This window comes from Heloderma suspectum, chromosome 4, assembly GCF_057233095.1.
Source record: "Heloderma suspectum isolate Gila_16-S chromosome 4, 16-S_ref, whole genome shotgun sequence".
Lineage (NCBI taxonomy): Eukaryota > Metazoa > Chordata > Lepidosauria > Squamata > Helodermatidae > Heloderma > Heloderma suspectum.
Window position 1 is genome coordinate 86,750,751 of NC_139461.1, and position 13,719 is coordinate 86,764,469.

Below are 13,719 nucleotides of genomic sequence, written 5' to 3' on the forward strand. Positions count from 1 at the left end.
CTAGCCTGTTGATAATTTTGGTTGCCGTTTCTGCAACTTCTCCAGCCCTACAATATCCTTTATGAGGTGTGTTGACCAGAACTATATGCGGTATTCTAAGTGCGGCCACACCATGGATTTGTATAAGGCCATTATGTTGGCATTTTTTTATTAATTCCTTTCCTAATGACAACTAATGGGGAATTTGCCTTTTTCACAGCAGTCACACACTGCATCAGTGTTTTTCATCAACAAGAAGATTCCTGGTCAGTCATAACCAGCATAGACCCCCTCAGCATATATATGTGCATGACTTAACACTTGCTTACATTGAACTTCCTTACATTCAGCATTTTAATGCCCAGTCCCCACAGTCTGGACACAGAAAAAGCTTTGTGGAGTTCACTTTTAAACCACCTTAACACCAAATTAAGGGGGGGGGGGGGTTGATCAGCAAACTTTACATCCCTAACTCCAGACAATGTACGAACAAGTTAAAAAGTACTGCCTTAATAATCTCCACGAGACTCTACTGTTTACATCCCTCCATTGTCAGAACTGTCCATCTGCTATACTTTCACCAGTTATTAATTCATAAGATGACTTTCATCTCCTTTTCACTCCCTAAGCTAGTATGCCATTTGCTAGTATGAATGCTTTGTGAATGTGAGTAAAGGGAGTCAGTTAGACCAGGGGTGAAGACCTGGTGGCCCACCAGATGCTGTTGGGACTACAACTTCCATCATGCCATGCTGGCTGGGGCTTGCTTGAAGTTGGAATCAGGAGGGCCACAGATTTACTACCCCTGTATCAGGCAGTGTCACCAGTGGTAGAACACCCACTCTTCTCCAACATGTGCGCCATTTTGGTAAACTGGTACCTCCACTCACCCATCCATTCTATATGGGAGAAACACTATTTACACTGAACTGGGAGTACTTCAAATATAGCAATATGGGATCTATATTAACCTCTGGAAAGTTGCTGACACCAAAGGAACCTGAGTATTTACAACTTCATTGGCTTGCTCAGAGCCCCCTCGTGACTTAAGACAGATTGAAATAAATTTGTCTGGAACTAATTGTGCAGACAAATATGTACATATGCACTCTTGTAATGCACCTGCAGGATCAGTTAACCTTTACAAATATTTGCTACCTTTGTGTAGCAAAACGGCAGATTCCCCAACATCCTCCTACTAGGATGCTAATTAATAATAGCAATAACCAAGTACACTGCCTGGGAGGCATTAGGAGGTTATGCTCCCTGAAATTGGCATACCTGTTTGTTCCTTTATTACATTTCACTCTTGATTTATGTCAGCAACTGTGACATTTGGGCTTAAGTCTCGTGGTTTAACAAAAATAAAAGTTTAATGCCCTCCTTCAAAAGTTTAGACAGCCCTGTTGTCTTATGTTGTTCTGCCAGTAAACTGCATTCAGCAGATGACTATATAGAGAGTTCCATGTTTTCCTTCTTAAAAGAAGAACTTGTAATTTTCCCCCTGGAAAATCTTTAACACTATTTACTGCAAACCACATCCTTTTTCTTTGGATGCATATGTATTTGAAGGCAGAACATAAATGGATTAGGCTGATGACTGCGTCCCAAGCACTGTTCGAACAACTGAATATGTGCAGCGAGTTGTATCTTAGCATTGATTTGGGAATAGACAATTTTGGATGATCCTTGAAAGGCATATTTAATGCAAGGAATAAATTCTAGCTCAAACACTGTTAAGACAATGGTTTTCAAACAGTGCTCTGGCAGGCACAGCTAACCTACCTGTGAGAGATATCCATCTGTACATCAGTCTGTCTTCGGGCGTATCAGCATTAAACCAACATTTCTACAGCATTTGCAGATCTAACACATTAGTCTGTAGTGTCTCATACTTGGATGAAGGATACAACAGAATTTGTGCATTCGCACAGCCCAGTGCACTGATTTTATTGAATGTTTCCAAACTGTATTTACAAAATACAATACATTCATATGTTCACTATCTTACAACTGTCTGTAGAAAAAAATTTTTTTTAATTAAAACTGCAATATAATTTAGATTTTACACTTCATCGTAACCACTGACCCATAACTCAATGGAAAAGTTCTTTAGCAAGTTTCCACTTCCATGCCTGACACCTGCACAGGTTTTCATGGTTTTTTTTTGGTTTTTTACAAATGGCAAAGTGATACATTTAAATAGGATGAAAAGTGAGTGTTTCCGTACAGCAGAAGAAGCATCATAAATTACCTGAACTCCTGGTAAATGTCAGCAATGCATTTTTGCATGCTAACTCGCAAGGCGACTTAACACAGGCAATGATTTTTTTGAGTTATCCCTGCTAGATTCAAGTTCTATGTCAGCTTACATATATCTTGTAATGGGCAAGAGTTATGCCACTCAGATATGGATCTGAAGAGCCACAAAGCTAGAAGGGAGCTCAGTATAGGCCCATTGGCTGTAAGATCTCCACTTTTTTGTCAGGAGTTTTAGAATGCAGCATTCAATGGAATTTGAATGCTCCTCTGTTTAAAGAAAAAAAAATCTTTCTGGCTCCACCACTTTTGCAGGCTTGCTTATTTTCATAAAGCGGAGGATTCTTAGACGAGATTAAACCCTTAAGGGTTTTCCCCAATCTTTTTCAGCGCGCAACACAAACACTGTGCCAGTTCAAACACACCATCCTATTTCAACACTAAAAGGGCATGTCTCCTGTAATCTGTCTGGCAGTCTGCTCATCAGTTGTCTCCTCTTTCTCTTTTTCACGATCTTTGTTCCAGTCTTTAAGGCCTTCTGGAAGTGAAGTGTCTTCATCTAAGCTGCCTGTGCCTTCGACAAATTCTTCATAAGTAGATTTTTCAGCAAATGGTCTGGGGCCAAGCATTTCAATCATATCACTCTTATCCAAAACCTCCTTCTCCAGGAGTTGTAAAGCAACCTGAAACAAATTGCACACACACATCACATAATACAATACAGGGTAGAGAATGTATGGTAGCCTGGGCTTTAATATTTCGCTAATCACAGACAGCATACTACGAACAGCTATTATAATAAACTCCAGACCCTTTCTTTTTAGATCCTCTGGTCAAGAATCTAGCAAGCACCTACTAATAAGATTACTACTTCAAGGTCTTCCAATGGTGATGATACAGTTATACTGTTATACCACTGCATTTTGCCTTTAAGCTTCCTAAAGGTCAAATGCATATGTCTTGCAGTATAAGAGCAAAGGCTGCCCCATTAATTTTAGTGTTAGGGAAAGGTCCACACATACATCCCCACTGCATGAATGGGGAAATTTCTGCTTAAGCAGAGCAAGTGTTACAGCTTTTGGACTGTGGTTATGGCTATTATTTCTGTATATCTAATAAAGGGCAAAGAAGAACATAATGTAATAGCTAGTAGATAATGGTGCCACATCACTAACACATATATTGGGTTGGATCCAGAGTTGCATGGAGCGAAACTCCACAACTGGATGATCCTGGGGGAGGCAATTTTGGCTGATTTTCCTCCCCGCTGCAGTTCTTCACAGACCCCAAAATATGTTCTGGAGGGCTGGGGAACCCCTTCCAGAACAGTGTGTGATATGTTGCTGCAGGCTGCAGGAAAAAAGAATAGGAGGCTCTGTGGGAACCTGATCCCCTCTGTGAACAGGAGAAGCCCTTCCATCCTTGGAGGGTCAACTCTGGATCTAACCCAGTATATAAAGCAACAATATTTTAACAACATATTGATTGAAGAACCTTGCAACCATTTCTAGAAGCAAATGAGCACATACCTTTTCCACCTCCATCTTCTTTTCATTTAGGAGAGACAATGTCCGTTCATAAGCTGTATTAATAAGTATTCGCACCTCTTCATCTATCAATCTTGCAGTTGCCTCACTGTATGGTTTTTCTAAGACCATGTCGCCTTGCCGAGGAAGGTCAAATGAGATTTGCCCAACTTTTTCATTCATCCCAAACTGAACAATCTGAAGATTGAATGACACAGGAGATATACTGGTGCAATTTTCTGAATAAAGTCAGGGAAGACACACTTGTAGGAACAACTTCATAGTTCTTATTCTAGCTATAATAATTTCACCTTAGCAGTCAAAACTGATCTAACACTACATTATTGATATGATTTTAATAAAAAGTCAAAATTAGCTCTTGACAATAGTTACATTTATTCCTTCAAAACTCTATAAACTCTTACTGGGCAAGGTTAATTTTACTCATTAAATATGGTCATTACTCATACTAGAAATCTATTGCCTCAATAATCTTGCTCTTTAAGTACATCAAGCATTCAATAAGAGTAATTAGGTATTAATTAATGCTGTAAGAATTGTAAAACACTTCATACAATACAAAACGATAAGATCTGCATGCGATTTATGAATGCTAACTTTTATTTTTTTCTTGAAGAAACACAGTACTCCTAACTCCAGACTCTGAGGCAAAAAGCAAGCTTTCACCCCAAATCTTTAGTATGTAACAGATTTCAGAAGTATCTTTTAGGGGATTTGTGGTATGACTACAGTATAAACTGTATGTTAAAAGCAAAGAAATACCAACAAGTGTTCAACAATAACCTTGTACAGTCATTTCTATTCTACAAAGTTGTTGAGAGGGTCATGCAGGAAATACAAACCTGAGCATATGCACTCTGAGTAACTTTCCTTAGATCGTCTTGAGCCCCTGTAGTAATTCTTCCAAAGAAGATTTGTTCTGACACACGTCCTCCGAGAGTCATGCACATTCTATCAAGCAGCTGCTCTTTGGTGTACAGATACTGTTCTTTTGGTAAGTATTGAGCATAACCCAGTCCTTTGCCACGAGGAATAATAGATACCTTGTGCCAGAAATGAAATGAAGACATTTAACCTAAATAATCTATGTTTGATCACCACAGCAATCTGCACTGCACATGCTCCAATCATTCGTTCAAACATGCCTGTACATATTTCTGCAAGGATGCATGCAAATAAGAAATTGTTAGCCATAGCCACAAACTTTTAACTAGGGAAGCAAATGTGTCAGCTATATTCTAAATAGTTAGAATATAGCTGACACACATTACGGTCTGAAGCTGGTTTAATATTCTGGCTGGTTCCAAAGCCGGTAACCCTAGATTCCCAGTTCAGGAGAAATGGGAAACTATAGTCAGAGGCTTCCTGGTCTGATTCCGTGCACCATGATGGGAGAAGCAATGGGGCCATGTGCACAGGCAAAAGATTGTCCAATTGCATCCACTATACAGCAAGCTAACATACCTTCAGAAGTGGATCAGCATGTTCCAGAAACCATCCAGCAACTGCATGGCCAGCTTCATGATACGCTACTGTCTTTTTCTCCTCTGGCTGCAAAACTTGTGTCTTCTTTTCCAACCCTTTGATTATAAAGCAAACAATCAGGGGCTATTTGATTTTCGTGTGCGTTCCCTTCCACCTTGGGATAGCTACACCCCATACCTAAGAGTCTGTCACAAGGAAGAGGAAAAAAATACTTCCAGGTAGACTGAGCTCCAGCTCCTTAGCATTAATTTCCCCTCTCCACCATATCATGGTAAGACGAGGCAGATTATTGTTGCTGTACAGCAATCAAGTTAAAAGTTGTATGTAAAACAAGCAACCTTAAGAACAAAAGAAGCAACTGACAACATGACAATGTAATCACAATGTTTTGTCCTCTCACCTCCAATCACTCGTTCAATTGCTTGCTCAAAGTGCTTTTCGTTTATGGCATCTGAAAGATGTCTTGCAGCAATTAAGGCAGCTTCATTGCATACATTAGCTATGTCCGCACCTAAAACAAAGAGGGGGTCAGGTCAATGATCAGAACTACTTCCAAATGTAATATTTGTCACCACAATGAGGATGACCAGTTATTTCAAGTTAAAAAGCTAAAGTGCCAGCAAAACTAATGCTCCTCACCAATGGCTGATTAGAATTTCAATAGAAAAATTTGGTGCCATCACAATTTATAAGTTATCTATTAAGAACCATTTGTTTTAGCAATGCCCAATAGTTGCCTCTTTTTGGGAGGAGGTTATTATACGGATAAACCTTGTATCAGAACACTCTTTAATATTTACTGTAAAGTATTTATCTGCTTCCTGGAAGTTAACGCACAGTCAGCACAAATGGATTATCTGCGCCCTTTTGACAGCAAAAAGAATAATGTTACAACACTGGAAAGATAAATGCTCACCTCCCATAATGCAATGGACTGAGGACCTAGCTGTCAGGAGCACCCTAGCTGCCTCTTGCAGTCCCCTCCAATAGCCAACTCAGGACACAGATGACAAGGATTCTTTCCAAGGCTTTATTCCTTTATTACTTTATGACTCTTACAGATACTAATCACTAGTGACTAAGCAAGGAACAGCACTGGGGAAAGATAGCAGAGTAGCCTAAGCTCCAGGTAAGGCAGTTGGACCCATTTGAAGAAGAACCGCGGGAAGACTCTGAACTTATGGGCTATGGAGAGATCTTCCCTCTTACCCTTGGGTCCTTGGGACACGACCGCTGTTTTAGTGCCAAATGAGCAGAGCACCTCCTTTCGGCACCCTCCATCTGTCGCCGCTCCCTGCGTCTGTGCCGAGCGTCCAGCAAGCCCCCCTTCCTGAGAGAGATAGGGTCACTATCTCTCTCAGGAATGCTGGCAGGAGGAATCTCTGCCAGCAGCTGTGCTTGTGAGAGATGAGAGAGCTCCTCTCCCATGGATTGCTGTTCTTCCTCAGAATCAGAACTGCTCTGGGGCTCTGTGGGCTCAGTTTCCACCCTGACATCAGCAATGCTTTCAAAATTTGAACGGGTGGTATATAGATGCCACTTGCAAATAGATACTTATATGGATATTTCTTCTGCTTTTGTTGAAATCTATGTATAATTCTTAGAAAGCCATATTTTCATTCATTCACACACACTACACTGACATTGATATATTCAAATTTATGCAGCTGCAATTTTTCTTTTTCCCCTTTTTGTTTTGTTGAAATTTTACAATAGAAAATTTAAAAAAAGAAAAAAAGAACCATGGATCTGGTTAATGTACTGCTAAAGCAGGGGTTCCCAACCTTTTTGAACCCAGAGCATTTGGGAATTTGAGAAACTGCTGTGGGCACCACCACAAAATGCCTAATCAGTGGATCGCCGCTTTGGCGTCTATCTTTCGTGTCTATGGCTCTTAGGCTGCATCTTATTCAGCAAAAACTGTTGCTTTGTGTCTATTGGACACTGCAGTGTCTCTTTAATAAGGGATTGTCTAATTCAGCTAATTGCTGGCCGTGCAAGATAACTAATGCTTTATTTAAACACATGTTTTGGCAATGTCCTGTAGTTTCTTCTTTATGCAGGGAGGTTATTACCCAGATAAATTTTATACTGGAACAGTCTTTAGTATTCACTGATGTACACGCTTTTAAAAATTATTTTTAAATTATCTGCCTGCTTCATGGAAATTAACAAATGGCCAGTGTAAATGAATTTTCTGCACCCTTTTGACAGCTAAAAGACTGATATTACAACATCGGAAGGATAAACACTAATCTCCTATAATGCAATGGACTGAGGACTTTACAACACTTCAGTATTTGAAAGGTTGGAATATTGATGTCACCTTCAAATGGATACTTATTTGGATATTTGGTCCCTTTTTGTTGCAGCCCATATATAATTCCTAGAAAGTTGTATGCATTTCATACAAATCCATGTATGTATATTTTTAAAAGGGGGGGGGAGGAATTCAGGTGCGTATGGGCACCGTGTTGGGGATCCCTGGGCTAAAGGAATTCATTCTGTATAACTGTCTAACATCTAGGGAAGTTTATTGGCCAGGACCCAGACAGCTATTTTAGGCATGCCCAGTGGTTTGTTAGTCTGGTTTTTATTTTTTTGCTTGAACTAGCAGACCACCCCTATGCCATATCATATAATCTTTATCAAACTCTCTTCAGTTCCAAATGAGATTTGCCATGTGGCATGGGGGAGCGGTGCTATTGTTCAAGAAACTGGTCCAAACCTCCCTTGGGTTGCTGAACAACACAGATTGTTCTTTGGATCTAGACCATTATTCCCGAAGAGAGAGAGAGTGGATTAATAAACCTTACAATAAATAGTCCAAACTGATCAGAGAAATAGTCTGCTGCATCAGACAAGGTCCAGAGTTGGGTGTTTTTGTGCTCCATAAATGCAGACTCACTGGCTTACCAATGGCAAGTGAAGATTGTCCCAGTTGAGTGGCAGCCCTGTGTCCAGGCCAATACAGCAATTTCTCCTAAGCTAGAAAGAGCACCAGTGTACGTCTTTCTACCTGGGGAAAAATATATATGGCCCTATCATATAAGCATGCAACCACTCTTGATCTGCAAGACTAAGAAGGCGAGCTGGAATGGGTCAGATGGGGTGGCGTGCAATCAGTTTCCTTTCCCAAGCTTAAAGGGCCAAGAGAAAATGCTTCAACAGTACACACTATTCCTCTCAACCTGGGAACGGAGCACCAATTAAACCTTAATTGATTTGGGAAGATTGCTGCTTCTTTTTACCGGCATGGATGAAAGGGACAGAATGAAAGAGAAGGTGTGCAGACAGGCATAGAATTATTTGATTGTCATCAAATGCAACCAAACCAAGTCTGTAAAGGTGGACAAAGAACCAAGGAAACATCAAGGCTTGGGCGAGTTCCCTACTGCCATTGACCACAGTCAGTTTGGAGCTCTCAGTTCTGACCGCTCAAGCAGGGGCTGAGTGCAGAATGTTAATGCGGACCTCCCTGATCTGCACGAGAGCCAGTGCAGTGAAAGGGCTGGAGTTAATTCAGTTCCCCTGTGTGCCTAACTTTATAAATCACTGACTTTTTTTAAAGAATTCAAACTGTAAAGCTTAAAGACTATTAAATCTATGGGGGTTGGACTTGATGGTCTTGTAGGCCACTTCCAACCCTACTATTCTATGATAAATCACCATTTTCTCATAAGAACTAAACTATCAGTGAAGAACATTTCTTACACAATGTACCAGTTACACGTTAATTGTTGTTCTACACCTACCTGAAAATCCAGGAGTAAGTGATGCAAGTTTTCGTGCCAAATTGTCCTTACTCATGCTACTATCCAACTTCAGGGGCCTAAGGTGAACTTTGAAAATCGATGCTCTTCCCTTTATATCAGGTGGACCTTGAAGAGTTTAAAGAAAAAGCCATTTATTTTAAAAAATGCTGTTTTAAAATACATTTGAGACATATATGCTTTTTACTAATCCTCAAAACTGTAGTTTGAGCCAAAATTTTAGCCAGGCTCTCTCCAACACACTAGCTTCCTGTGTACATAGACTTTAGTGCAAGCATTCTTTCAAACAAGCAATCTGCTTTGTGTTTTCTAAGGTGTTAGAGGCACATGATGGTTCTACCCAATTTCCTCTCTGGTAGCTCTCATATTTTTGGGCTAACGTCTTGAGGAGGTCAAAGTTGTCTGCCAGGATGGGGAGTAGCTTACCAATAAAGATCTGTCTATCAAAACGTCCTGGCCTCATAAGTGCAGGGTCTAAGATATCTGGTCTGTTGGTGCCTGCCAGAATAACTACGTTTGTTGTAGTATTAAAACCTGTAATCAGAATAAAAAACAAAATGTAAGTATTCAATACTACACTCACTGTTAGCAAATGTATTATTTTCCAGAAAGCCTTCATGAATTTTATGCATGTTAGTTTGGAAATGTTCTAGTGACCAGAGTATTGGCTATTCTTCCTTCTATCCAGTACTTAAACCGGATCAAAATACTCTCAACTTAGTTCGGTTTGTCTCATGTGGACACTGGATGTCCTTGTGCAAATTGTAGTAATTTCACTAAATGAAGAGGAATAGCCCATGTTAAGGAATGATGAAAAGGTGCACAACTGTTACAATATAATCTATGTAATACAAGCACTTACAATGCAGCACCATATGCTTTCAAAATCCTGAATGAACATCACCACAGCTTACAACAGGTGTGGCCAATTTGTAGGCCAAAACTTCTGGAGGGTCACCACTCCCATCAGCCCTAGCCAGAATAGTCAATGATGAAGTATGATGTGAGTTGTAGGCCAAAACATCTGGAAGGCCACACATTGCCCAGCTCTGGCTTACAACATATTTATATGATAGACATTACATTACCCTATGAAATGGGGAAAAGAGTCAAAGAGACTTAGGGGGCAATCCTATGGTCCCTAGACAGAGTCTGGGAGGCCCTAGGATAATTCAGATTCATGGATCCAAAGTCAGTCAGGGCTCTGATCTCAGATCCAGGAATCCCTGCCAGCATGGAGAGAACTGTGCCAGCTGCCTCTCTGACGTCACAAAGGTGACTTTGGGGAGGAGGTAAAGGGGGCGTGCTGGTGGGCAGGAAGAAGACTGGGGAAGCCAGGGTTCGATGTATCCTGAGGCCTTCCCAGTCTCATTCCCTCCTGCTCCAATGTGCCCCAGCTAGATGGGCGAAAAAGCCTGCCTAGCCAAAATGCATAGCAGAAAGAGCGTGGAGGCAAATATCACCTCTGCCACTCCGCCAGCTCTGCACAGGATGCCTGTAAGCCTCCAAGTTAATCTCCATAGGACTGCGCCCTTACTTGCTCAAACCCAAATCTGTGTCAAGGATGACTTTCTACTCCTACTTAAAATTCAGAGTAACTGTATATTAGGGTTTAAACATTGTAATTATTTTGCATAAGGGTTAACACACTAGACTGAAAGTTGTATTGTACTATTAAAGAGCTTTGGTCAGCCATTCCCCCTTCCTGCTGCAGCTCATCATGCACCCTCAAAATTTGTTTTGGAGGGTTGGAGGACCCTCAGATTTTGGGGTGTATGGGGGCAGGGGAGAAGAGAAGTGGGAAGTCCTGTTGTGTAAGCTGACTTTTGCTCACACAACATTGGATTTTGCCCTAGGAAAATTAATTTACTACTTTTTGACATTAGCCTTTGTGATGAACAATAAAGATCACCTGAATGTCCATTCATACACATCTAATCAAAGCTAGCTTCATCTCATTTAAATATACTTTAGAAATAAGGATGCAACACAAAAAGAACAGTGTGGCAGAAATGTAGTTTCGGCTACGTTCATTCACTACCATGAAAAACCCACTATAACCACACTCCTCCCTCACCGCCCAATAGTAATGAAACAGGTTTTTTTGGCTTACTATCCTAAACACCAGCATTTGTATCTTCAAATCAACTTTGAGAGTTAGAAGTTACAATCTTATTTATTCAATTAGCTAAAAAGGAAGAGAACACAGATATCTGAACACAATTTAAGATGTCTTATTTCAAATGTATGGAAAACTAAATAAAGTGATGTGGTTTTGAAGAAGCAATGGAAGTATTCTGGAGTAAAAACTGGTTCTGTTAAACTCTGATCAAGGACATGACTGACTAAATAGTACTGATTGCTCTAACTAGCACCTGCCAAACTTTCACTACTATATAGAATGATTTAACCACTGCTTAATTTGTCATAGTTCTTCATTACAACCTTTGCTCATGTCCTCAAAATAAATTACTTGGTACCACTAGGAGTCTTTTCCAGATAGAATGTTTAAGACAGGAGTGTTACTCTGATACATAAGCTGTGGTATGCACCAAAAGGTTTAAGAAACGAAATAGTTACCATCCATTTCTACTAGTAGTTGATTTAGTGTATTTTCTTGTTCACTTTGCCCTCCAAAGTTACCCCGTCCTCTTTTCCTTCCCACTGCATCTATTTCATCAATGAAGAGAATGCAAGGGGCATTTTTACGAGCCAAAACAAATAAATCACGAACCTTTGCAAGAGAACAGAATATATTTTCAGTCACGTATTGCCACACAGCTTGTTCTCTAATCAATACTACTGAATACACCACACAGCTATATTTATGACATTTTTAAAGGAGTTGTTTTTCAGTAACACTGGTTATGAAACATATTCGATGCTGGAGTTTAACAAGCTCTAGAAAGCAACTCTAGAAAGAATGAAGACAATTATTTTATGAACTTGAAACAAATGTCCTATGCTAGGAGAGCCAGCAAAATGAACAAGAACGGGACCCAGATTGTGTACATCTTAGTTCTATTGCTGCCACAGAGCCAGGGCCATTTCTAACAGAAATGCCCTACACATCTCTTCGAAAAAGAAGTGTGCACAGCCTTCATGTACACTGCCCTGTGCAATTATTATACTTGTCTATTTTGTTTTGTGTATACTCAGTGGGAAGCTGCAGTTGTATTCCTATACAATTCTATATATACAGTGTTAATGGAATATTTTTTTACACTGAAGGTCTACTATGCAAAACTCATCATCTCTGAAGTGACCTTCAGCAAGCCACTGTAGCTCAACCTTCAAGCAGGCCATTTTACGGATGGTGAATTAATACTACACAGGATAACATGGAGGAAAGAGTGCATATAAGAGAGAAAACATTAGTAAATGCAGTGAAGTTACTTACTTACTTACTTACTTATTCATTCATTCATTCATTTCATTTCTATACCGCCCAATAGCCGAAGCTCTCTGGGCAGTTCACAAAAATTAAAACCAAACAACACACAATAGAACAATTTAAAATATACAGAACATTAAAACCACAATATAACAATACAACCACAATAAAACCTAGCAGCAGTGCAGGAGTTTAAAATACAGATTTAAAACAGCAAAGATAAAAATTTAGAAAGCTAAAATGCCAAAATGCCTGGGAAAATAAGAAGGTCTTCACCTGGCGCCGAAAGGAGTACAATGTAGGCTCCAGGCGAACCTCACTAGGGAGCTCATTCCAGAGCCGGGGTGCCACAACAGAAAAAGCCCTCCTCCTAGTAGCCACCCGCCTCACTTCCTTTGGCAGGGGCTCACGGAGAAGGGCCGCTGATGATGATCTTTAGGTCCGGGCAGGCACATATGGGAGGAGGCGATCCTTCAGGTAACCTGGCCCCAAGCTGTTAAGGGCTTTGAATGTTAACACCAGCACTTTGAATCGGGCCCGGAAATGGACTGGCAGCCAGTGCAGCTGGAAAAGTACTGGCATGATATGAGCTTGCAGGCCAGTCCCTGTTAACAATCTTGCTGCCCTATTTTGGACCAGCTGAAGTTTCCGGACCGTTTTCAAAGGCAGCCCCACGTATAACGCATTGCAGTAATCCAGACGAGAAGTTATCAGAGCATGGATAACTGTAGCTAGGCTATCTCTGCCCAGATAAGGACGTAGTTGGTATACCAGCCTAAGCTGATAAAAAGTGCTCCGTGCCACTGAGTTCACCTGTGCCTCAAGTGACAGTTCTGGATCCAAGAGCACCCCCAAACTACAAACCTGATTCTTTAGGGGGAGTGCAACCCCCTCCAGAACAGGTTGAATATCACCTAGCCGGGCAGACGAACCACCCACTAACAGTACCTCCGTCTTGTCTGGATTGAGTTTCAGTTTATTGGCCCTCATCCAGTCCATTACCGTGCCCAGGCACTGATTCAGAACAGCCACTGCCTCACCTGGTTTTGATGAGAAAGAGAGGTAGAGCTGGGTGTCATCCGCATATTGATGGCACCTCAGCCCACACCTCCGGATAACCTCCCCCAGCGGTTTCATGTAGATGTTAAACAGCATGGGGGATAAAATAGAGCCCTGTGGAACTCCATGGCACAATTGCCATGGCACAGAGCAATAATCCCCCAGCACCACCTTCTGGAATCGGCCATCCAAGTAGGAGCAGAACCACTGTAGTGCAGTGCCT

The 13,719-nt window shown here is 40.9% G+C and overlaps 1 protein-coding gene across 1 annotated transcript in view; it reads right to left on the reverse strand.

The window, feature by feature from the left end:
- Positions 1-2,110: 2,110 nt before the first annotated feature.
- Positions 2,111-13,719, reverse strand: part of AFG3L2 (AFG3 like matrix AAA peptidase subunit 2) — a 31,099-nt gene continuing 19,490 nt past the window's right edge. The window contains exons 10-17 of the mRNA XM_084849882.1: positions 11,624-11,777; positions 9,470-9,577; positions 9,026-9,151; positions 5,671-5,781; positions 5,250-5,365; positions 4,628-4,828; positions 3,768-3,962; positions 2,111-2,921 (exon numbers count right to left, since the gene is read on the reverse strand). Of these exons, the coding sequence (XP_084706008.1) occupies positions 2,679-2,921; positions 3,768-3,962; positions 4,628-4,828; positions 5,250-5,365; positions 5,671-5,781; positions 9,026-9,151; positions 9,470-9,577; positions 11,624-11,777 (1,254 nt within the window). The 3' untranslated portion in view covers positions 2,111-2,678. The remainder of the gene's footprint in view (positions 2,922-3,767; positions 3,963-4,627; positions 4,829-5,249; positions 5,366-5,670; positions 5,782-9,025; positions 9,152-9,469; positions 9,578-11,623; positions 11,778-13,719) is intronic.